Source organism: Lolium rigidum, chromosome 7 (genome assembly GCF_022539505.1).
Source record: "Lolium rigidum isolate FL_2022 chromosome 7, APGP_CSIRO_Lrig_0.1, whole genome shotgun sequence".
NCBI classification, from domain to species: Eukaryota; Viridiplantae; Streptophyta; class Magnoliopsida; order Poales; family Poaceae; genus Lolium; species Lolium rigidum.
The window spans coordinates 165,613,240-165,636,297 of NC_061514.1; the positions used below are offsets into that span (position 1 = coordinate 165,613,240).

At 46.1% G+C, this 23,058-nt stretch overlaps 2 protein-coding genes and 1 pseudogene across 2 annotated transcripts in view; all 3 read left to right on the plus strand.

The window, feature by feature from the left end:
• The first annotated feature begins 9,234 nt into the window (after window positions 1-9,234).
• On the plus strand, window positions 9,235-11,795 carry LOC124675758 (40S ribosomal protein S8). Its single transcript, XM_047211836.1, has 5 exons — window positions 9,235-9,350; window positions 9,482-9,554; window positions 10,531-10,867; window positions 11,229-11,413; window positions 11,518-11,795. Exons 1-5 carry the CDS (start codon window positions 9,347-9,349, stop codon window positions 11,594-11,596), a joined length of 678 nt encoding a protein of 225 aa, XP_047067792.1. The 5' UTR covers window positions 9,235-9,346; the 3' UTR covers window positions 11,597-11,795.
• Window positions 11,796-15,419: 3,624 nt separating this feature from the next.
• LOC124675272 lies at window positions 15,420-16,861 on the plus strand (annotated as a pseudogene).
• A 6,101-nt stretch (window positions 16,862-22,962) lies between these two features.
• The window catches only part of LOC124678023 (U11/U12 small nuclear ribonucleoprotein 48 kDa protein-like), a 4,802-nt gene continuing 4,706 nt past the window's right edge, over window positions 22,963-23,058 (plus strand). Inside the window, exon 1 of the mRNA XM_047213962.1 lies at window positions 22,963-23,047. Coding sequence (XP_047069918.1) covers window positions 22,963-23,047 — 85 coding nt within the window. The remainder of the gene's footprint in view (window positions 23,048-23,058) is intronic.

A 23,058-nucleotide genomic window follows, 5' to 3' on the forward strand; every position in this document is an offset into this window, starting at 1 on the left:
AACTAGCAAATCTTTTTGCACTTTAGTGAGCTGATCAATTTGAGTTTGAACCATATGAAAATGTTTAGTAAGCATTCTAACATCATTAGAGGTTCTTTCCACAATTTCATGCTAATTATTAATAGCTCTGGAGTTTTCCATTAGATGATTTTCCACTCTCTTATTAAAGTTATGTTGCTTAACAATATAATTATCAAATTCATCTAAGCATTGATCAGGAGGTTTGGAGTAGGGAATATCTCTACTATCAAAACGCAGAAGAGAGTGTACCACAATAGTGGAAGGACGAGGGATTGGCTTACATAATTCTTCTATTTTTTTGAAACCTACATAATTCTTCTATAGGTGGTAAATTCTTCACATCTTCAGATTTAATACCCTTCTCTTTAAGAGATTTCTTGGCTGCCCTCATCACTTCATCATTTAATTCAATCATTCTCATTTTCTTCGGTGTTGGTGTTGGCTCAGATGTAGTGACATGGGTATACCCTTCGGGTACCCATTATTGGTATACCTGGATCGGCTCGGCCCAATATGGAGAAGGCCCAACAAGGCAACCCGAAGAAGTAGTCGACTAGGACTCTTGTAAAACCCTAGGCTGGTTGCATATATAAAGCTAGCCAGGGCACCCGAAATAGAGAGGCCAACAGATAGACAATAGATAGACAACATAGCTCCGCCTACGGTGGCACCCAGTAAACACATCTATGATCATATACTGGATTGCTAGCAGCATGTAGGGATCCTCCATCGAGGGGACCCGAAGCTGGGTACGTCGTGTGCCTAATCTCGCTCCCGGAATCTCCATCGTCGCTCTCTCCCGAAACCCAAGTCTACAATACGTAGGCATTGTCGAGGTGTTCCCTCGTCAATTGGCGCCGTCTGTGGGGATTTGCGACGACTGGATTTTGTCATCCGGGCGGGATCCATCGAGTTCGTCATCAACATCTGCAACAAATTTTTCATCGGTTTCTTCACCCGCGCTGACGCGATCATCATTGATACGTCTCAAACGTATCTATAATTTCTTATGTTCCATGCTACTTTATTGAAGATACTCACATGTTTTATACACATTATATGTCATTATTATGCATTTTCCGGCACTAACCTATTGACGAGATGCCGAAGAGCCGATTCTTGTTTTCTGCTGTTTTTGGTTTCAGAAATCCTAGTAAGGAAATATTCTCGGAATTGGACGAAATCAACGCCCAGGGTCCTATTTTTCCACGAAGCTTCCAGAAGACCGAAGAGGATACGAAGTGGGCCACGAGGTGGCCACACACCAGGGCGGGGCGGCCTGGGCCTTGGCCGCGCCGGCCTGTTGTGTGGGGCCCTCGTGTGGCCCCTGACCTGCCCTTCCGCCTACTTAAAGTCTTCGTCGCGAAACCCCCGCATCGAGAGCCACGATACGGAAAACCTTCCGGAGACACCGCCGCCGCCAATCCCATCTCGGGGATTCGGAGATCACCTCCGCACCTCGCCGGAGAGGGGAATCATCTCCCGGAGATCTCTTCATCGCCATGATCGCCTCCGGATCGATGTGTGAGTAGTCCACCCCTCGACTATGGGTCCATAGCAGTAGCTAGATGGTTGTCTTCTCCTCATTGTGCTATCATGTTAGATCTTGTGAGCTGCCTATCATGATCAAGATCATCTATTTGTAATGCTACATGTTGTGTTTGTTGGGATCCGATGAATATTGAATACTATGTCAAGTTGATTATCAATCTATCATATATGTTATTTATGTTCTTGCATGCTCTCCGTTGCTAGTAGAGGCTCGGCCAAGTTGATACTTGTGACTCCAAGAGGGAGTATTTATGCTCGATAGTGGGTTCATGCCTCCATTAAATGCGGGACAAGTGACGAGAAAGTTCTAAGGTTGTGGATGTGCTTGTTGCCACTAGGGATAAAACATCGATGCTTTGTCTAAGGATATTTGTGTTGATTACATTACGCACCATACTTAATGCAATTGTCTCGTTGTTTACAACTTAATACCGGAGGGGGTTCGGATGATAACCTCGAAGGTGGACTTTTTAGGCATAGATGCATGCTCGGATAGCGGTCTATGTACTTTGTCGTAATGCCCCGATTGAATCTCATAGTACTCATCATGATATATGTATGTGCATTGTTATGCCTTCTTTATTTGTCAATTGCCCAACTGTAATTTGTTCACCCAACATCTGTTTATCTTATGGGAGAGACACCACTAGTGATCTGTGGACCCCGGTCCTATCAATATATCCAGGTGAAAAATTATCATACCAAATTTTAGCTGCACCTTTCAAACAGAAAGGGAAAATTTTAGTGACAAAGTAAGTGTGTTTCTTAATATCATCAGAGAATAAATTGCTCAAATTAGAGAGTTCATTCATATGTTTCATAGCACTTTCATTTTCAGTACCAGAAAAAGGGTCTTTCTCAACAATAGATATGTAAGATAAATCCAGAGAGAAATCATAATCCTTATCTCTAATGTTTATGGGAGGTGTGGCAAACTTAGCACCATGAGACAGTTTGTATCTAACATCTCGTCTTGCAAGAAGAATTTTAATAGCACTTGCATCTCTAGTAGCATGACATTCTTCAATGAAGTCACCATCAAGTTCAATATAAGTTTCATTGAGATCATCACTAGGATCCCCTCTAGGCTCAGGTGAACTAACATGTAATAGTATTTTCAGTGTTTTCAATTTGTTTAGCTCTAGCAATTGTAGTATCTAGAAAATGACCTAATGAACCACTCTTATCAAGCACGATAGAAGCATCATCAAAATCATCGGAATCATTTTCAGATTCAGAAGAAGTAGAAGTATGTGTAGTATGTGGATGTGGTGGAGTAAGAAGCTTACTCATAACAGATGGCGAATCAAGAGAAACAGAAGTGTTCAGACTTGTACCTCTTCTTGTAATGGATGGCAATATACGGAATTTCCCTTCACAAACTTTCCCCATAATAAATAAATTGCAGCGAACGGAATCACCTTCAAGTGGTCTTATAAATAAAGCTATGCTCCCCGGCAACGGTGCCAGAAAATAGTCATGATGACCCACAAGTATAGGGGATCACAACAGTGTTCGAGGGAAGTAAAACCTAAATTTATTGATTCGACACAAGGGGAGCCAAAGAATATTTATAATCTTTAACAAATGAGTTGTCAATTCAGCTGCACCTGGAAATAGACTTGCTCGCAAAAAAATTATCAGTTGTAACAAATTTATAGCAGTGGCAGTAGTGAAGTAACATCATTAATTAAATAAAAATAGCAGTAGCGATGATTGAGTAGACAACAAGATTAAAATACTGCAGACATAGGATGGATGAACGGGCGCTGTATGGATAAGATAATTCATATCATAAGCAAGGCATGGGCATTTGCAGGTAATAACGATAAAATCATCCTAGTATAAAATAACCATAGGCGTGTGTTCCTATTTAGTCGTGCGTGCTCGCAAGGAGAAACTTGCACGACATCTTTTGTCCTACCAGCCCATTTGCAGCGGGTCCTCAAGGGAATCTACTAGTAATTAAGGTACTCCTTTTAATAGAGTACCGAAGCAAAGCATTAACACTCCGTGAACACACGTGATCCTCACATCAAAGCCATACCCTCTAGTTATCCCAATTATTATCACTTCGGGGCCTCGGGTTCCGGACAACGATATGTGTATACAACTTGCAGGTATGATAAAAAACAATAATTATCATCATGAATCAATAACATGTTCAGATATGAGATCATGGCACTCGGCCCCAAACAAGCATTAAGCATAACAAGTTGCAACAATGTCAAAAAATACTAACAACGGATACTAGGTACTATGCCTATAACAATCTTATAGCTATTACATGAATAATCTCATCCAATCCCAACCATCCCCCACAACCTACAACGGGGAATTACTCACCCATGGATGGGAGAATCATGGATGGTTGTTGGAGAGGCGTCGGTGATGGCGATGATCTCCTCCAATTCCCCATCCCGGCAGGGTGCTAGAACGGAGTTTCTGGTTCCCGGATTGGGGTTTCTGGTGGCGGTGGAGCAATGGAACTCTTTCTGGAAAAACGTCGAACCCACCTCTATTTTTAGGGTCAGAGGCTTAATATGGTCCAGAGGAAAGGTTGAGGGGGTGGCCGAGGCGGCCACACCACCCCTAGGCGCGGCCGGGCTGGCCCGCGCCTAGGCTAGGTGTGGGCCCCTCGTGGCCCTTCTCCGTATCGTCTTCTGGCTCCGTGAGTCTTCGGGTGAAATAGGGACTTTGCGATATTTTCCGGAAATTTTCCTGAAAGTTGGATTTCTGCACAAAAATGAGACACCAGAGCAATTCCGCTGAAAACAACGTTAGCCCGTGTTACTTGTATTCAAAACACACAAATTAGAGGGCAAACAACAACAAAAGTGTTCGGGAAAGTAGATACGTTTTGAACGTATCAGTAGTCGGATCCATGGAGGCTCATGAAGTATCCAGATCCATGTCGGAAGCTAGATCTAGGTGGATTCTTGACATGCACGGCAATGTATATTCCGTAGTTAGGCATCTTGTATTCCGGCTAGGACTCTCCGTAGAAACCCTAGACCCTGGCATCTTTATAAGCCGGATCCTGGGAGCCCTAGAGGCACAACCACAACTCAGTGTAACAACGCGAAAGCGCCCAGATAATTCCAGACAAGCATCAGTAGGCCTTGTTCTCGAGCAGGTGTTCCGAAGCTGGGTAAATCGTGTACCACTGTCCCGAGTGCTCTCCACCCTATGGCCCCTACTTCTTCCCCCCGTTCGTGAGGATCCCTCCTCCGGGCAACCGTCGAATAGGCAACGGCGGCTCCAGTGTCTGTGTGAACGGTGGCGGAGAGAGAGAGAGATCTAGGGTTTGTCGATTTGGCGAAAACTAGGTGGGAGGAACGCATAGGTGCATGATGGAAGTGCTTCTTCTAGAATATCCTTACCCTAGCTTTGGGTTCGGGCGTTACAGCCCTGCAAGATCCATGGGTAAATGGGACATTTGATTTGGTTGAATATTTTCCTCCTCGCGCCAACTCGGGCTGCCTATTTTGACAAATTTCGAACATGTGGGTCCCAAATGTGCGGGACCACGATTCAAACATTTTGGCCTTGCTCGCTTCCACCTGCACTCCTCTGACTTTGCTTTTGCAATCTAGATATTCTGAAATTCCTCGTGTCATGCTTCATTCACTAGCCAACGCAACCAAAAGTCTGAACTGATGGAAATATACAATCCAAGGTGCTTAATTAGCTTGGTTCTTATAAATATAAACGAAGCATTGTATTGACACTAGTTCTTATTTGTAGAGAAGATCGATGTGCTTGGCTAGCTAGAGTAGGTAAGCATCGGTGCTTAGATGAAACCCATATGCATTGTATATTCATGCCCTAGCATGCATGATAGGTGCTTAATTAATTGGAAGGTTGTTTGCGGAACTAAGACAAACATTTTCTTAACCACCGATGCATTTTTTGTACATGGCAGGTGCATGGTTATTACACATCTTAGTAGGAGTAGTACAAATAAGCACCGGTGCATAAACAAAAACATGTTGAAAGGATCGTATGCCGCACCTAGAGGGGGGTGAATAGGTGCTAACCAATTTTTAGTTCTTTTTCAATTTAGGCTTCACACAAAGGTAAATTCTCTAGATATGCAACTATGTGAATTTACATATATGACAAGATCAACTACTAAGCAAGATATAGCTAGGAGATATAATAGAGCTAATAAGGATAGAGGTAACCGAGAGGGGAGCATGCGGAGACACATAAATGATTCCCGTAGTTCTTCCTTTTGAGGGGAAGTACGTCTACGTTTGGAGGAGTGTGGTCGCCACGAAGGTCAGACCAACGCCACAAAGGCCTCACTCAGATCTCCTGTGAGCAACACCACAAAGGCGTAGCCCACTTCCACTAAAGAATTTCCTCGAGGCGGAAATCGGGCCTTTACAAGGTTTTTGGACACACATCCACAACCGAATTGGAGGATCCCAATATCCGTAACAATACAACAACAATAACAAGAACAAATCAACCACAAGCAACTAGGATTTCCAAAAAGGAACACTAGCAAAGGGTCCCTCAATCAAATGAGGGGGAAATGTAAATCGCTTCGGTGAAGATGTAGATCGGGGTCTTCTCCTTCGATTCTCGAAAGATCAAGAACTTTGGATGGTTGGAGGAGGAGATCTTGTGAATCTTGTGTTTGTTGAGTTGGCTCTAATGGTGGATGAACTTGAACAGGATTGAGCAGCTTGTGATGGAGGAAGAAGAGGGGTATTTATACCCCTCCCAAAATCGAGCCGTTGCAGGAAAAGTGGGGGCGGATTATCCGGCCTAAGTAAGGGCTGGATTATCCGGCCTAAGTAAGGGCTGGATTTTCCGCCCCCCCCCCCGGATTATCCGGGTCTAGCATAAATATCCGACCTGGGTCCAGGGAGTACTGAGAGCTCGGTAGAAAAGTCCTTAGCCGTTTTTCAGGGGCAGGATATTTTGCAAATATCCGACCCCGGATTATCCGGCCTGGGAAAGTTTTCCCTGCTTCCTTTTCTCTTATTTCTCCACACAAATTCAACCACATATATTTTATGCACTATATCAACGCACATTAGTGTATCACATATATTGTAATCAAACATACAAAACTATAATTCGAGAGATGTTCTTTCACATGTTTATTTCCTAAGTCGAGGACTAGTTAATAACGTGTAGCATATATCAGGCGCAACCGGACCACGTACTGACGTGGTTGATTCGTGGGCATGCATGCAACCATTCGTACATCCATGCACCCGAAGACGAGAATAAAAATTAACAAAAGATTGTTGAAACAAGAAGAACAAGGTCGTCAACGAAACGAGGTACATTGTCACGTATAGTTGTGTTTAAGTTTTAATAATGTATGTGTTTGTGTAAGTTGATCCTAGCAAATTAATGTTTATTATTTGGGGTGGTTCTATTTGGTTTTCATTGCATTTTATTAAAAGCTGTTGTACGGGTTTTCTAATTCCTAGTAGACTCAGAATTAGAATAGTTCTAATCCAACATCTAAAAACCGTCCATAGGATTGTAGCGTGATTCATGCATGCATGCTAACATGCATGAGAGTTTGCAACTAAGATATTTTTAGCATTGCGTTTGGATGCTTGCATTCAACACTAGTATTGGAGATAGACATTTTGTTCAGGCCCCAATATCCCAATTTCAGACGTTTTGACAGCTTAGGTATTGAGGTTGTGTATTCGGGCCAAATATAGAGTGTGTAAGCTTTTTGGCCTAGCCACCCCGCGCCCGAATGAATGAGTCTGGAGCTAGACATGCTAAGGCATTCGGGCCCGAAGCTTTTTTCTATGTCTCCCTCTCGTTCTATCTTCTCGCGAACGCTCACGCACGCTACGCCCCCACCGCCGCCTCCATCCTCCTCTTTGGCCGTCGACATCCCAACCCTATAAGAGCACCCCTGTGTCTCCCTGCATATCCTTCATCCATTCCGCACTCCGCACCACTCCACCCTATCATCTTCCTCTGTTTCTCGTCCGCTCGTGAAACCCTAATTAACTCGGGATGTATCCTAGAACCTTCATTCTGGGGCACCCCGAGCTCCTCTGAGCAGCTTCTCCGCATCACCTCGTTGTGTGCAGCATCCCCGACGAAGGAATCAAAGCCCCGTGTCCCCAATTGACACCGACGTGCTCACCCTACCCAACTCCGTTCGCCATCTGTGTTGTGCTATCTCCGACATCCACTAACCTCGTCTAGACCACCAAAGCGCTCCTTTGTGATCTTGCGGTCCTTCAAGCTCTCCATCGATGTATCCGGCCAAAGTCATGCTAGCATCTTGATGACATCATGATGATGCAATCTATTATAATCATTTTTTGGAAAAAGTTGGTTGTATATATTATGTTTGACTATATCAAATGTTATGGCATATAATATATCAAATGTATTTAAAAGTTACACAAGAAATCTTTTTTCAATCATGTATGATGATTAACTCTCATACAAATGCAATACAACACTTTGACCATCCAAACATGATGTGGCATTCAACTCACTGTCGTCGTTGTTGTTGGACACTTCATCAACGTGTTCACTGACTTATCCACTGCCATGCTCCACTCTCGCTGCTCCTCATCAATGCAACCACCGTTCTTGGAGAGCGCCAAGGACATCTCAAAGTATATGACATGCGCCAAAAGACACCACAGCATCGGCAACCGGCATGACCACCCACCTGTCCAGGTCCCCAGGTCCACCGTCGGCTAGTCAGACCATGTTGCGGTGCTCTTGTTCAGCTACAAGCAAGGCGCCAGGAGTTGGGAGACATCACATCAGCTCGTCGAGTTGCTGGAGGTGCTGCTTACCCCAAGGTTAGCCTGTGTTGGAAGCATGCAGCGACATCGACATCGACGCGTGAGGGGATTAGATAGGGAGGTGAAGAAGGCATCATCATTGCCGACGGCGGTGCCTCTGTTCGCGTGCACCAGCCTAAGACGGGTCAAAAAAGTGATGTTGCCATGCCACGCCATCGACCTCACCTGTTTCCGTCTCAGTCACTCAGCTCGCCTACTTCCACATTAGTTGATCGTTCTCGATTGGTTCCACATCGAGCGCCACATTGATTTTCGCTTGAAGCATATGCTGCCTGGATCAACCAAGCGTTTTCCTTCATCGGTAGGTTTTAATAACGTGCTAGTATGATACTCTTGTATACATGGTTTCACATCTTATTTTATATATAAAAAAGTACACCAATCATGTATTTCTTCTATATATCTTCTTCAAGCCCATCTTCACTCGCGGCCCACCTCCGATCCGGTCAAATTCTGGTGATAACACATGGTTTCACATCTTATCTTATATAAAAAAAGTACACCAATCATGTGTTCATTGTGTTTTTTCTCCTGGAAGGAACATAGTTCATGAGTCAGATTTTCCGGAATTTATGTTAGCAAAACATAACACTGTACTTTTGTCTTTAGCATCATGAAAATTTATTTATTTCGGTCTGTCCCATTTCGCAGTAACAAGGCCTTTTCAAGGGGAATGGCGAGCGCTAATTGGCAGCTTACTTCAACGACCGGTCATGGCCCAACTTATTCATTTGGGCCTATACCAGTCGCATGGGCCATTAGGCCCAAGGAATGATGATAGCTCCATCATGCACCGTCGGATCAGCAGAGGCCCACTCACAAGTAAACCCTAAGCCCGTCTGCGATCCCTATTTAACCCGAACCCCTAGGGTTCCTTCCGCCTCTTCCCTCCTGCGAGACCAAACCAAAGCTGCGGCGGCGCGGGCGTAGAAGGCGGAGCAGCCACCGACGCCACCATGGGTAAGCGCCGGCGCTCGCCTTCTCCTCCCCTTCCCTTCCCACTACGGGCTCGTCGTGATCTCTTCCGTCGCTGCACCGAAGGCTGCTTGGTTTGCACGATGCTAATCGCCGCGGTTGCTGCTTCCCTGCAGGTATCTCCCGTGACTCCATGCACAAGCGCCGGGCCACCGGTGGGAAGATGAAGGCGTGGAGGAAGAAGCGAAAGTAATTGCGATTTCTCCCTACCCCTTTCCCTTACGATCCGTGTAGATATTTGTAGGTTGTGCGCGCAGATTAGGTTGTTTGTACTTGGGTCAGCCGTCAATAACATGTTCTTTCTGCCATGTATCTCTAGTACCAACGATTAATGTGATCTGTTATTTTGGTAGAAACGAGGCTAGCAATTAAGCTTTCAGTGTCTTCATTTGTTCGCGAGTAGTTCAGTACCCTGCAGTTATCTGTTCTTTCACACCTCTAGATCAGCCGTGAATAAAATGTTAATTCTGCTATTGATCTATACCACCAACGATTTATGTGATGTGTTCGTACTCTGATATCTGGGTAGTTCATAGGATAGTGATTAGACTTTTATCGTGGTTAGGTTGTTTGCATATGATTCGATGACCTCCAGTTTGCGTTGTAGTGTCGAAATGGTTTCTCTTTCTTGTAAGCTTACTTTGTGCTATGTTTAATAATGAATTGCTACTTCATTGCCAGTTTGCTCTAGTTCCTTGTTACTGAGGTCGTCTCCATAGCTGTAGCATGATCATTTATATTAGCACAATAGCTAGATCCCTTGATGTGTATAAATAATATTCGAAATACTGACTTATTTGGCTATTATTTTCAAAAGAAGTTATTAACTGATTATAATTAACTTCTTTAACTGTTCAAGTTACGAATGCCCTGAATAGTTCCTATCTGTATAGTATGCTTTATTTTCTTACTCAGACATGGTGTCTCATTGTTAATGGAGAATTGTATATTTTGTATTATCGTTGAGTAATTGTCCATTATGTCTATTGCCCTTGGTAGTTCAGTTTGATTTATGATTGATCTGTGTATGCATTTATTTGTGTTTTAACTATTTCGATGATTGTTTGTTATCTCAGTTTATGGAATCTAGTTTAGGAAGAATGTAGATTGCAAGAACTAAGATGTTGTTCCAAACCTTACTTTTTTGTTTTCTCACTTATATCAGGTATGAGCTCGGCCGCCAGCCAGCTAACACTAAGCTGTCCAGCAACAAGACTGTGAGGAGGGTCCGTGTCCGTGGAGGTAATGTGAAGTGGAGGGCTCTGCGCCTGGATACTGGCAACTTCTCATGGGGAAGTGAGGCTGTGACCCGCAAGACCCGTCTCCTGGATGTGGTTTACAACGCATCAAACAACGAGCTTGTTCGCACCCAGACTCTTGTGAAGAACGCCATTGTCCAAGTTGATGCTGCTCCCTTCAAGGGGTGGTATCTGACACACTATGGAGTGGACATTGGTCGCAAGAAGAAGACCACTGCTGCTGCAAAGAAGGACGCAGCTGAGGTACTAATCTTTGTTACTCATATTCTATTTATCTACCCAAGTTGACAAGATTCTGATTGCAATTGCTTGTATAATCGAAATTCTTGTTAAACAACTCTATCTGTTCATTCTATTCCGTGCCATTGAAACATATTTCTTCAATTGCTTTATTTCTTTTTCGATCTGTTAAACCACTTAAATTGTTCATTTAACACCCGTTGTGTTATATTTTGTTTATAGTCTGCCCTTGTTATGTTGCAGAAAACAAAGTTACTTCAATATTTGATATTTGCTGATAATTAAGTCTAATATATTCTCAAGTATTGGAAACATTGTTTATCATGGTTACTGATGTATTGATTATGTGATCTCATTTGTGCAGGGACAAGAGGGTGAGGTAGCTGCAGCTGCCACAGAGGAGGCAAAGAAGAGTAACAATGTCCAGCGGAAGCTGGAGAAGCGTCAGCAGGGACGCACTCTGGATGCCCACATTGAAGAGCAGTTCAGTGGTGGAAGGCTGCTGGCCTGCATCTCTTCCCGCCCTGGGCAGTGTGGCAGGGCTGATGGGTAAGTGACTGATTGCTTCAGATGTTCTTTACTCTTTGTAAAGGGAAAATGTGAAATGGCATTGAATTGTGGAAGTTTCTTACATTGTTGTCTTTGATCCATAGGTACATCCTGGAGGGCAAAGAGCTGGAGTTCTACATGAGGAAGCTCCAGAAGAAGAAGGGCAAGGGTGCCTCTGCTTAGATCACTCCTATGTGCTTTGTGGCAGGCTGCATATTTTCCCTGGGTTTTGTTAGTTGTCTCGTCTATGTTGTGTCTGCCGACGCACTGAACTCTATTTTATGCAAGTGAATCTACTCTAGCTTGGAACAACTTAGCATGTTTTGCCTGCTACTGTAACCATGATATTCGTCAATCTGTTGTGTTCCATTTACATCTGTCATTTACAACTGTCTTTTACCTTGGGTTTGCCGGTGGCTACTAAATCTTGCTAGCTTAGCTGGGTTTAGTGTTCTTCGCTCTACATTGAAATCGGGTCTACTTATCGTGTGTTTTTCCTAAGAGCCCTTGCTGGTATATTTCGTTTCTGTTGTTGCTGGGAGTTTTCCTCTGGCTGTGGATACTGTAGTACGACCCAAGTGCCAGGGACAGAGCCCCTAAGCAAACAAAGAAATTGCCATATACTAAAATTCCAGACAAACTGATCCTCCTATGGGTTTACTCTACTTCTGGATTAGGTCAGTTAAAGAGGAACCTCCTGCTCATATATATAGATAGCAACAGGTTTAATCGTTTGCTCCATCCGCCATTCCTATTGGATTCATCCTCATCCCAAGGGCCAGTATAATTGCAACTTAAGAGTACCAAATTATGCTCTTGGTGCTAGACCGCTTAGCGACAGCCGCACTGCCCGTAAGCCTGCCCAAGATCATTTGATGGTGTCTTTTTTTTTTCGGTCATCATAAATGCCTCGTTGTCGATGGTTGTCTTCAACTGAAAATATTTTGTCTTTATGGGACATTAGAATGTGAAATCCAGAGTTTAAAGTTTAAACTATGATGGGCTTGGGGTGTCACTACCCTCCTATATGGTTTGACGTCTGAGTACTGCCGAGTGCTTGCAAATACTCCTTTCCAAAATCTTCATAAAAATGACACAAGTTTCGGGGGAAAGAAGTAGTAAAGGCGCGAGTTTGGTAGGCTGCATCCCCTTGGCTCGCATCTGGCCAGCAATTTTCGGCTCGTTTGGATGCCTGCAGCCCACTGCGTTGTTGCATTAACCGGGTTTTAAAACATCCCCGGGACAAGTCCTGGAGGAACGCGCGGAATGACAGTTTCTCCGGGACTAGGCCCGTTGCGGCCAGAAGCCTGCACGCGTGGAGAAGGGAGGCGGAGACGCCGTGTTCCTTCGGGAACACACGCCATAATTAGGCTCACCGCTCCCCTCCTTCCTCTCAGTCACGATCGCACTCTCACCTCCCCCCAAACTGTCACATCACCCGGCAGTTCCCCTCCCGCCGATCAATCCGCCACACCGCGTACGGACGAGCACCGCTACCGGAGGAGGAGACCTCGGCGAGCATCATCGGGACATCGGGACATCGGTCGCAACTTGCTCCGCAGTCTTCGTCGGCATCTCGAGTTTGCCCGCGACCTCGAGCTCGTCCTCGGCCGGAAGAATGGCGGTAATAATCTCTCCTTCTCACTTTCGTACTCGTTCTGCCATAACATGCCATTATCGGTCATTTGCGATGACGTGCCGATTGGATCTGGTAGGGTTTCTGGTAGGATAGCGGTCGGATTGACGTTTCCAAGGTGTTCGTCCCCATTTCTTGATGTTCTTGTCTAGTTCTTGCTTTTGACGGTCTCGATTAGCTTAGATCTGAAACTATAGTATTGGATTGGGGAAGATCCTTCCTAGATTGGGCTTTGGATTGCTGAAACTGGCAGATTTTACTGTGCATTCAAAGAGGGGAAGGGTTTTTTGTGCTGGGGTTTAGCATGTTGAGATTGCTGTGCGGAATGAGTTGCGGTAGTTTGTTGTAGATTGTGTAGTTTCTGATTGAACTAGGCTGATGATTGTAACCGGTAATCGTAGTGTGAGGAGATGATTGATTAGAACCTATGGCATGACTGAACATCACCAAGCCATTGGTTCAGGTCAAACATCTCCTACATACGTGCTCATTCTATGAGGCCTATGCTACCTTGGTTTCCATGTTTGTGTACTGCATTGGCCAATGATTCAAAATGGCACACTGGAAAGCAAGGTGCTCCCTCAAACTTAGTCGTGTGTGTCATATGACTTGCACACTAGACTTAGTTTGCGGACAGTCCCTTTGCCTGCCTTGTGATCCAATATATGAGGCCGCATTTTTGTTTGTGTACTGCATTAGCCAATGATTCAACAATGACACACTGGAAGACAAGGTGCTGCCCTCAAACTTAGTCGTGTGTGCCATATGACTTGCACACTAGACTTAGTTTGCGGACAGTCCCTTTGCCTGCCTTGTGATCCAATATATGAGGTCTCATTTTTGTTTGTGTACTGCATTGTCCAATGATTCAACAATGGCACACTGGAAGGCAAGGTGCTGCCCTCAAACTTAGTCGTGGGTGTGTGATATCTTGCACACTAGACTTAGTTTGGGGGCAGTCCCTTGAGCTGCCGTGTGATCCAATGTATGAGACATCACATGTTTCCAATGTTCGTTTTCATCTATATACTTGTGAGCAGGCACACCTCTAATGACATGTGTTCTTCTGGCAGACTGAGAAGCTCAAGCTTGGGTCACCTCAGACCCTTGACGAGGGACCATCGAAGAAGCGAAGGGCGGCCAACGTCGGCCACTTCCAGCCGGACGTAGCGCCAGACCAGTTCCTGCTCATCGTCTTCAAGCCAACCTTCAACCGGCTACGGATCCCTCGTGATTTCGTCAGGTGGTTCGGAGAAATCCCTTCGAACATCATCGTCACCACCAACACAGGCTGCTACTGGAGGATGACTACGGTGAGAAAAGGCGATGACGTATACATCGACCAGGGGTGGGCGGCCTTCGCCGTCGCTCATCGACCGCAGATAGGCCTGTTCCTCGTCTTCAAGAAGGTGTCCACCTTCCAGTACAATGTGGTCATCTTCGACTACACCTGCACTGAGGTGATGACCATGTGCGGTTACCATGGCGACGCGACCAAGTGTGTCGTCTTCCAAAGTCATGTCTGAAGCTCCTGGTCTGTGTGTACTTGCTGTTCCAGTCGTCTGTTCAACTATGATCATCTATGGTGTATCCTGAACTATGATCGTCCTGTGTCCTGAATTATGATCCTCCTGTGTCCTGAACTATGAATGTGTTTGAACTTTTATCACTGCTTACTTTGTTTGAACTCTGAACTATGTTCTTCCCTGTGTTGTTGATCGCTGGTAACCTCACCATCGAAGGTAAGAGGTAAGCAGAAGCAGTTTCTGGGTTGCAACCAAACAACAGCGGCGCCGTTCTAGGCTGCTAGGAGACCTGAAAACCGACCTACCAAACGGGCAGAGCCCAAATCTCCACGGGGCCAAAAATACTCTATGCAGGCCACCAAACAACGGGGCTTTTTGGCTATGGCCCGTCTGCGACGCGCAGGAAACCCTTTCCCGCTGCGACAGTGGTGCAGGAAAGTGATGCAAGCTACCAAACGCCCTAAGAAGACAAACGATGCTTGTAGATTTTACATTACTGGCTTACCTGTAAATTTTGACCGGACGCGATAATTTTGCTTGCAGAACATTGTGCATTAGTGAAGAGAAATTCTTGCGCGACAGGGGCGCTGTGCCCCAATATGCGCGACCCACAGCCGAGACGGCTGATCTACTCCATCATGCAACCACCTCACTACGAATAACATATTTGCAGCAGCGCGCCGAAAGCTCGCGGCGGGTCTACTACTTAGCAGCCGGGTGACATGCTCCATGACGACTCCACCGCGCTACAAATAGCACCCATGGCTAAGGACACTGCATCACTGCACTGGAAGCTCCCGACCTACTCAATTACTCATCCATCAGTCATCACTCATCACACAAGAAGCTCGGACGCCATGGCTTCTGCTCCGGCGGTTGTGCCCCGCATTAAGCTGGGGTCGCAGGGGCTGGACGTCTCGGCGCAGGGGCTCGGCTGCATGGGCATGTCCGCCTACTACGGCGCGCCCAAGCCTGAGCCCGACATGATCGCGCTCATTCACCACGCCGCCGACACCGGCGTCACGCTGTTCGACACCTCCGACATCTATGGGCCGCACACCAACGAGATCCTCCTCGGCAAGGTTACTTCTTAAGTCTAATCACATTGCGCTTTTCTTTCCCGATTTATGGGTGTGCGCTGAAGGTGTTCGATGTGAATTCTCGTGGCTGACAGGCGTTGCAAGGCGGCGTGAGGGAGAAGGTGGAGCTGGCCACCAAGTTCGGCATCGCGTCCATCGACGGCGATCGGCAGATCCGCGGGGACCCGGAGTACGTGCGGGCCGCATGCGAGGGCAGCCTCGCCCGGCTTGGCGTCGATTGCATCGACCTCTACTACCAGCACCGTATTGACAACAATGTCCCCATAGAGATCACGGTCAGAACTCAGAACGAGTATTTGCTTACTCCATTGAAACATCAAAAACTTAGTAGTTTGATACTTTCGAGCCTTTGCTTTCTTGACTTCTCGCCGTCAGATGGGGGAAGTGAAGAAGCTAGTCGAAGAAGGAAAGGTAAAATACGTCGGATTATCCGAAGCATCGGCGTCGACGATCAGAAGGGCGCACGCAGTTCATCCGATCACCGCCGTCCAGCTGGAGTGGTCCCTCTGGTCTAGAGACGTTGAAAAGGATATTATTCCCACTTGCAGGTATGTGCAACAATAGCCGCCTACTCTCTGCCTACAATTCCTTTCGGAGCATAGCACTTTTGAACCATCATCCTCTGTGATAGTCCCAGCAAGAACTTGCTATTTTTTCAGAGAACTCGGTATAGGAATTGTGGCATACAGTCCATTGGGCAGAGGTTTTCTATCCGGTGGAGCAAAAGTTGTGGATACATTATCGGATGACGATTTCCGCAAGGTGAATGAAATGAAGTAACTTTGATCCTACATACGGCTAGCTCGCTAGTGTTTTCTAACAAAGATCCTAATAAATGCATCTTCAGAGTCTTCCAAGATTTCAACCTGAGAACATGGAGAAGAACGCCACCATTTTCGAACGTGTGAGCGAGATGGCTGCGAGGAAAGGATGCACGCCGTCGCAGCTCGCGCTGGCCTGGGTTCACCACCAAGGAAGCGATGTGTGCCCCATACCTGGCACGACGAAGATTGAGAACTTCAACCAGAATGTGGGTGCCTTGTCTGTGAAGCTCGCGCCTGAGGAGATGGCAGAGCTCGAGTCCTACGCCTCCATGGATGCTATCCAGGGTGATCGGTACCACGAATTCCTCAACACATGGAAGGACTCCGAGACCCCTCCACTGTCATCCTGGAAACCGACCTAGATATATATTTCTCATGGGATTTGCTACGATGATGTTCACCACTGCTTCGACATTGTTGCGGTTGATTGAACAATTAAATAAGTAGTCCGTCAATGTTACGTTGTACTCCATTGTTGTGAGTAATAAAATGTATTACAAATGGAAGTGGAGTAAAGTCGAAGACAATATATCTGGTACAATGAAAATGAAGATCCTGCTTAAACGATATCAGCTGGAAAGAGCCCCGCTGCTTTTTATATGTACTAGTACGTATGCACGTGCAATGCACTCGAACCATTAAGGATTCTGTTTGATAATCGAAAAAATAGTTATATCGTGCCTTTTAAAAGTTTCGAAACAATGTAAAAAATCTAAGGAAATACATTTGTACACCCAAGCATGGGTGTGGGTGTTGCCCCAACCGTTTGATTCTTTGAGATTCGGAAAGGACAACAGATGAGAGAAACATTTTTTAGCCAATTTCTCCAATTTTACACAACGCGTGGGTCCCAACAGAATAGTTAAAAAGCCGCCCCACACGGCTTTGACAGACAAGATTCACGGGGCGACGAACCGCACCCAGTCCCTCACCTCCGGTTCTTCTCTCTCTCTCCCGTCACGCATCGGCTCTGGTTCTTCTCCACCATCCCAGCCTCCACTCCTTCCTTCCCTAGTTGCACCATGACTGAGTCTTCTCAGCAGCTGCAAGCCTGCAACGCATCTGGCCACCACTCTGGCTGCGGCTCGGTGGCGACGCCGACGGCGCACGGCGGCTGCTCGGCCAGTCACATCGTCTGTTCCTGCTGCCGCGGCGGCCACGGCGACACCTGCAGCCGCGCGGACACCCGCTGCGGCGAGCTGGATGCCTTCCTCGAAGCCGCCAAGGTGCGCTGCCGTACAGGGAGTTCGGGTGCGACCGTTACGTCGTCTACCACGGCGCCCCGGAGCACCAGCACGCGTGCCCCTGCGCACCCTGTCCCTTCCTCTCTCCTAAGTCCTGCCAACACCCATACCAGCCCGCACGGCCGCACCTATCGTTCTTCTGCAGCATCATCGCCTCCCCTCCTTCCTTTCTCCCGCCTACCTCCATTGCAGACCTCGCTTCTCAGCACCAGGACTCGGGTAAGTCATCTCTCCGCGGCAGTGGCGGATCTGGCTACTCCCAACTGCTCCCAGTCCTCATGTAGCCTTGTAGATAAAGCATCCCCGACGCGACGCCCTTGATGATGCGGAACATCTGGCCTCAGCTCAGGAGCATCTTCGTCTGGTCGTACAGGTGCTTGCCGAGGCTGCCGTGAGCATGTGGTCGTACACCAGGAGGAGCTCAGGAGCAGCTGCACGAGGTTGCGGTGCCGGAGCCGGCCGATGGTCACCACTTCGGTTATGAACTCCTTATCCCCATCGTGTAGTATTGATCTGTGTACTGTAGTGCTAATGTATTCAAGCTGTAACTCTGATGTTCTTAGCAGCTAGCAATGAAAAATATAACTGAATATGTATGTGTTTAAGCTTGTAGTGTTAGCATCTACTGTATGTTCAGTGGCATCTTGTACTGAACTGGTTTCAGTCGCGTACCCGATTTTTCTTCAGTGTAGAGGACTGGTGTGTTCCAGCTTGTAGTGTTACCATTTTTGCCTAGTTTAGAGCTATCTTGTACATCACTGTTTGAAGCATGTATCCATCTTGCTCGAATTTTAGGATCAAAGCCATCGTGTGCATCACTGGTTGCAGCATGTATCCATCTTGCTCGAATTTGGGGATCAAAGCCATCTTGTATCACATTTTGTCAGTGTAGAGGCATCTTGGTTCGGAATGTTTAGGTTCATTTCCATGGTATGGTTCCAGATCTTGTACAGGTTCAAAAGTAATCTCAATTTGCCACAAAAGTGCTTCTTTGTTTAATTTGTATGAAAATAATTTTCCACGGCACATCAAATTCTTAGGTACATTTTCATGGAAATGGATCCCTGTGCGAGGTGTAACACTCTAGCTTCATTTTCAGCCCAGTTTTCAAATCAATAAAAAAACTGAGCACAAGAGATGAACAAAGCTGAGCGTGAAGAACTGATCCGAAATCCCCATTTTAATGTGTTACCAAGATCGAAACCGAGAACAGTAACCATTTTTCGGATAAGAACATAAATCACTCTATACAAGATACAACATCAACTGCGAACAAGAAAATTTGGGGAAAATATGAAGAACTTCAGAGAGAGAGAGAGAGAGAGAGAGAGACAGAGAGAGACAGAGACAGAGAGGACGGCGCTGCACCCCTCTGCACGGCCATGTGACGCCTGTGTACGGCGCGGCCGTGGTGATCTCTGGTCGGCACCGACAGGTTGGCCTCGGTGCGCGCCTCACCGGCACACTGTAGGGCCACCGCCGCGGTCACAGCCACCTCGCGTTCCAAGCGTGCAGCAGCTCCCTCGCCGTGGCCACGGTCGCCGGGGACGTCGCCAACACGACGCTCGGCGACATCCTCCAGCGCGACGCCGTGATGTGCCAGTCCCGGCACATCAACACATCCATGGAGGCCACGGGGAATCTCATCGGCACCGCATTGACATCTCCGGCGCCCTTGCTCCGCCTCCAGCAGCACGTCGTCTAGGGCGCTGCGCCGCTCCAGCCGAAGACCCCCGCGCGCAAGGGAGCAGCAGCCGCCGGCTACCAAACAGGATTCACCGACCAGCTACGCCTGGCGGCGGTGAGGGGAGCAGAGGAGGAGGCCGTCGGCTACCAGACGGGATTCAACCTCTACAAGGACCTCATGACCATCGCCGGCGACGCGCTCCAGGCCAACATCACCGCCATCGGGCTGCTGCCTGCTGGTACTGCCGGCGTCGGAGCAGCTGCCCTTCGCGCTGTCATTCATCGCGCGGCGTGTGTTCGGGAGCAAGGGCATCAAGCCATACCTGCCGGACTTCCTCATGGGCGTTCGAGCACCTCTGCATCCACGCCGGCGGGTGGGCGGTGAACGACGAGCTGTCGGACGAGCACGTGGAGGCGCCGCGCATGGCGTTGCACCGGTTCGGCAGCACGTCCAGCACTCCAGCAGCTTTGCTCTCGTACGAGCTGTCAAAAGGGTGGATGCGGAAGGCGAAATGTACTATAGTTCTACAGTACGAGTTTGATAATCAATTGATGAAGCACCGACAGAAATAATTTACTTATTATACTACTCTCTTCAGACATGGAGACATGGAAGACAGACCTCTGCCCCGCATCACGCGGAGAAAAGCCACGGTAAAAGGGGAGAGTGATGTGACTGAAAAATTGCACAACGTGGAGTGAAATGTCCAAGTGACCTGTTCATGCACGAATCTTGAGATTGCAACGAGTGGTACAGGATACACCCACACCCATGCTTGGGTGTACAAAATCCACACTCAAAAATCTAAAATAAATTAGATGTAGAGAATGTTTTATTCTACCAGAGTGTAAAATTTGAAATTGAGATACCCTAAATTCGGGTCGCACAAAAATGACAAAATCTAATAGATTTTGAAGTTCTAAAATTTTGCACTTTTCACTATTATAGACACTGTTAAAAAATCGTCCGAGATACCGATTTATCGTTCGATTTGTCGTGAATCGGGTGGTAGCCGATAAGATTTTGGCATATCAGTTTATTTATCACCGGCACCGATATTTCCACCGATTTTCAGTCTAATGGCTGATATTTTGGCCGATTTTCACTGAAATTTTGGTCCGCAGTCGATATTTCCATCTGATAGTCTTGTAGAATTGTGCATTAGCTCAAAATTTTCATGTTTATTGATTCAAATGCGAGGAATCAAGGTAATACTTATGTTCAATGATCCAATATTATTTTCACATTGCATATCATAGAAAATTTAGTACCAAAAATATGGATTTACGAAAAATAAGCTTATAAATAACCGACCGATAAATCAATTAATCAACCGATAAGTGATTAGTCTCCAGTTTGGAGCCGACCGATAGATATCAGATTTTTTTTCATTTTTGCAAAACCTTAAATGTAAGATATTTTGATTTGAACATTTGCATGCTGGTAGAACTCAACATTGTGGACGTATTTAATCTAAATTTTCTTTGGAATTTTAAATGCAGCTCTCAAAATTTTCTAAAACCATGCTACATGTAGTTCGAGCTATATTCATAGTTTTCGAAAGAAAATATTGCCAATAATGCATATATCAAATACGAAAACAAGAGTGGTTCTACAAAAAAAAAAGATATTTCTTCTCATCGGTCAGCAAACGAAGGGAACAAATAAAAAATACACGTGTACATCTCACACTCACTCCTTTTTCTATTTACCTACCTTTTTCTTTGATATTTTTTACCTACCTTTTCCTTTGATATTTTTCTTGAGAGTTGAGACCGTAACACCAGGCTGCCCGTCCCATACCTTCCATTGATATATGTAGCAGTGCTAAATAGCGATCTCTTTGAATGGGGCCATTCCTATGCTGCAAGGGTTTCAGAGATTTAGTCATTTTTGGGGGAAGGCCGAAGGCTGACGTGATGGTTCTAGAATATTGTAGAGTTAGCCGTGTGTACTGTTCACAACGAATACTGCTGTTGTGCACCGTTAGATTTAACACTCCAAGGATCATAATTGAAGCTCTATACCTAATTTAAAACTGACGCATTATAATAGTAGAGATAAGCTAGAAGATGCGTGGCACACGAACGAATTCGTGAAATAAATTTAGGGGCTCCACCGCGCTCTAGCCACTTGGCTATGAGCCCATCCACAACATGAGGTTAGACATGGTTTTGATTTTCTCCATTCCGAGAGGTTCACCTCCCTAGTATGTATGTTTGTTCCAACTATAACGTCTTCAACAACAACGTCTAGAGCTTCCTCTTCTCTAGGTCCTCGTGACCACGGGCTTCGGTGAAGACCTTGCATGGTTGTGGCCGTTGACAGTGACAGACGACACCTCATATGTCTTCTTCCTTCCTGAAGGCGTCGCCTTGAAGCTCCCTTAACTTGTTTGCGGGATTCAACCCCTCCGCATCAACCTGCCCTCTCGTGGTTCTGTGATTTTGAATCCCCCATGATATCTCTGTCGTCATGGTCCTCTAGTAGCTTGGCTGCTTATAAACGGTGTTTCTTCTAGTTCCAGTCCCCCTCCCCTTCAGCCTAGGGGGGCTTTCTGGGTTGTGGTTCAACCCATGACAAGGTTGAGCTCTATGGTTGGAGGATTGGAAAGGGGCGAAAGTTTTGCATGTCGTTGGACTCTAGTGGTGACAATGGTGCTCATGGACTCGTTTGTTCCCTCTTGTTTGCATACTCAAGTCATGCTAGGTGGTATGCCCGACGTAGATCCCGGTTTGTGACAACGTTGGTGTGGTGGAGGCTTGTTCCTGAAAACAATTTCAATGCTTATGTGCAAAGAAGACACGCCTTCAAGTGGATGAAGCAATCTCCATCAGTACAGTGCTTCGCTTACTTTTATTCATGCTCCTTGAAGTGGCATCCTACCGTGTATAAGTTGTAAATCCTAGTCGATTGATGGCTTCTCTTATTCATGGTGAAGCTCATTTTAAACCTTCTATCTAAAAAGATCCTTAAGAGGCTAATGCCATTTTCTTTGGAAAGAGGTATAAGGGCATTTTTAAAAACAATACGTGGGTGTATTAACTATGTAGACTAGGGTTGTGCAATTTTTTAATGTAAAATAAGTTGTATTTTAGGCTCAGCTAAAAAGACAATTTTTTTTTGTTATTTTTGCCAAGGAAAAATACAATGTATTTCGTATGAATGTAAAAATATTTTTGGAATGTCGTGTTTGCAACAAATATATTTTGATTTGCAACGAAAATCATTCGAGCACAAACAATGGCATGCGAAGCCGGAAAGTGCTATTAGGTCCTTAGAGCCCGATTTTATAAAATTGAATTCTTAATATTAAAATTTCAAATAATTTCAAAAACAATACCTAGATGTATTTAAATACTATACTTCAAATTTAAATATTTTGGAATTTGAAATAAGAGCCTGTGTCCCAAAATGACGCACTCCGTCTCCGTGCGAAGCGTGTAACCTGTCCACACTGTCGATCCCCATCTTCTCTCTCAATCGCACTCCGCCGCCGCACCTCCAATCAAAACCCCTCTCCCCCTCCGCCATGGAGCCGCCGCCGCCGCCGCCGCCGCCGCCTCCACCACCCTCCCTGCCGTCCGTTCTCGCCCACCTGCGCTCCCTCCTCTCCGCCGCCTCCTCC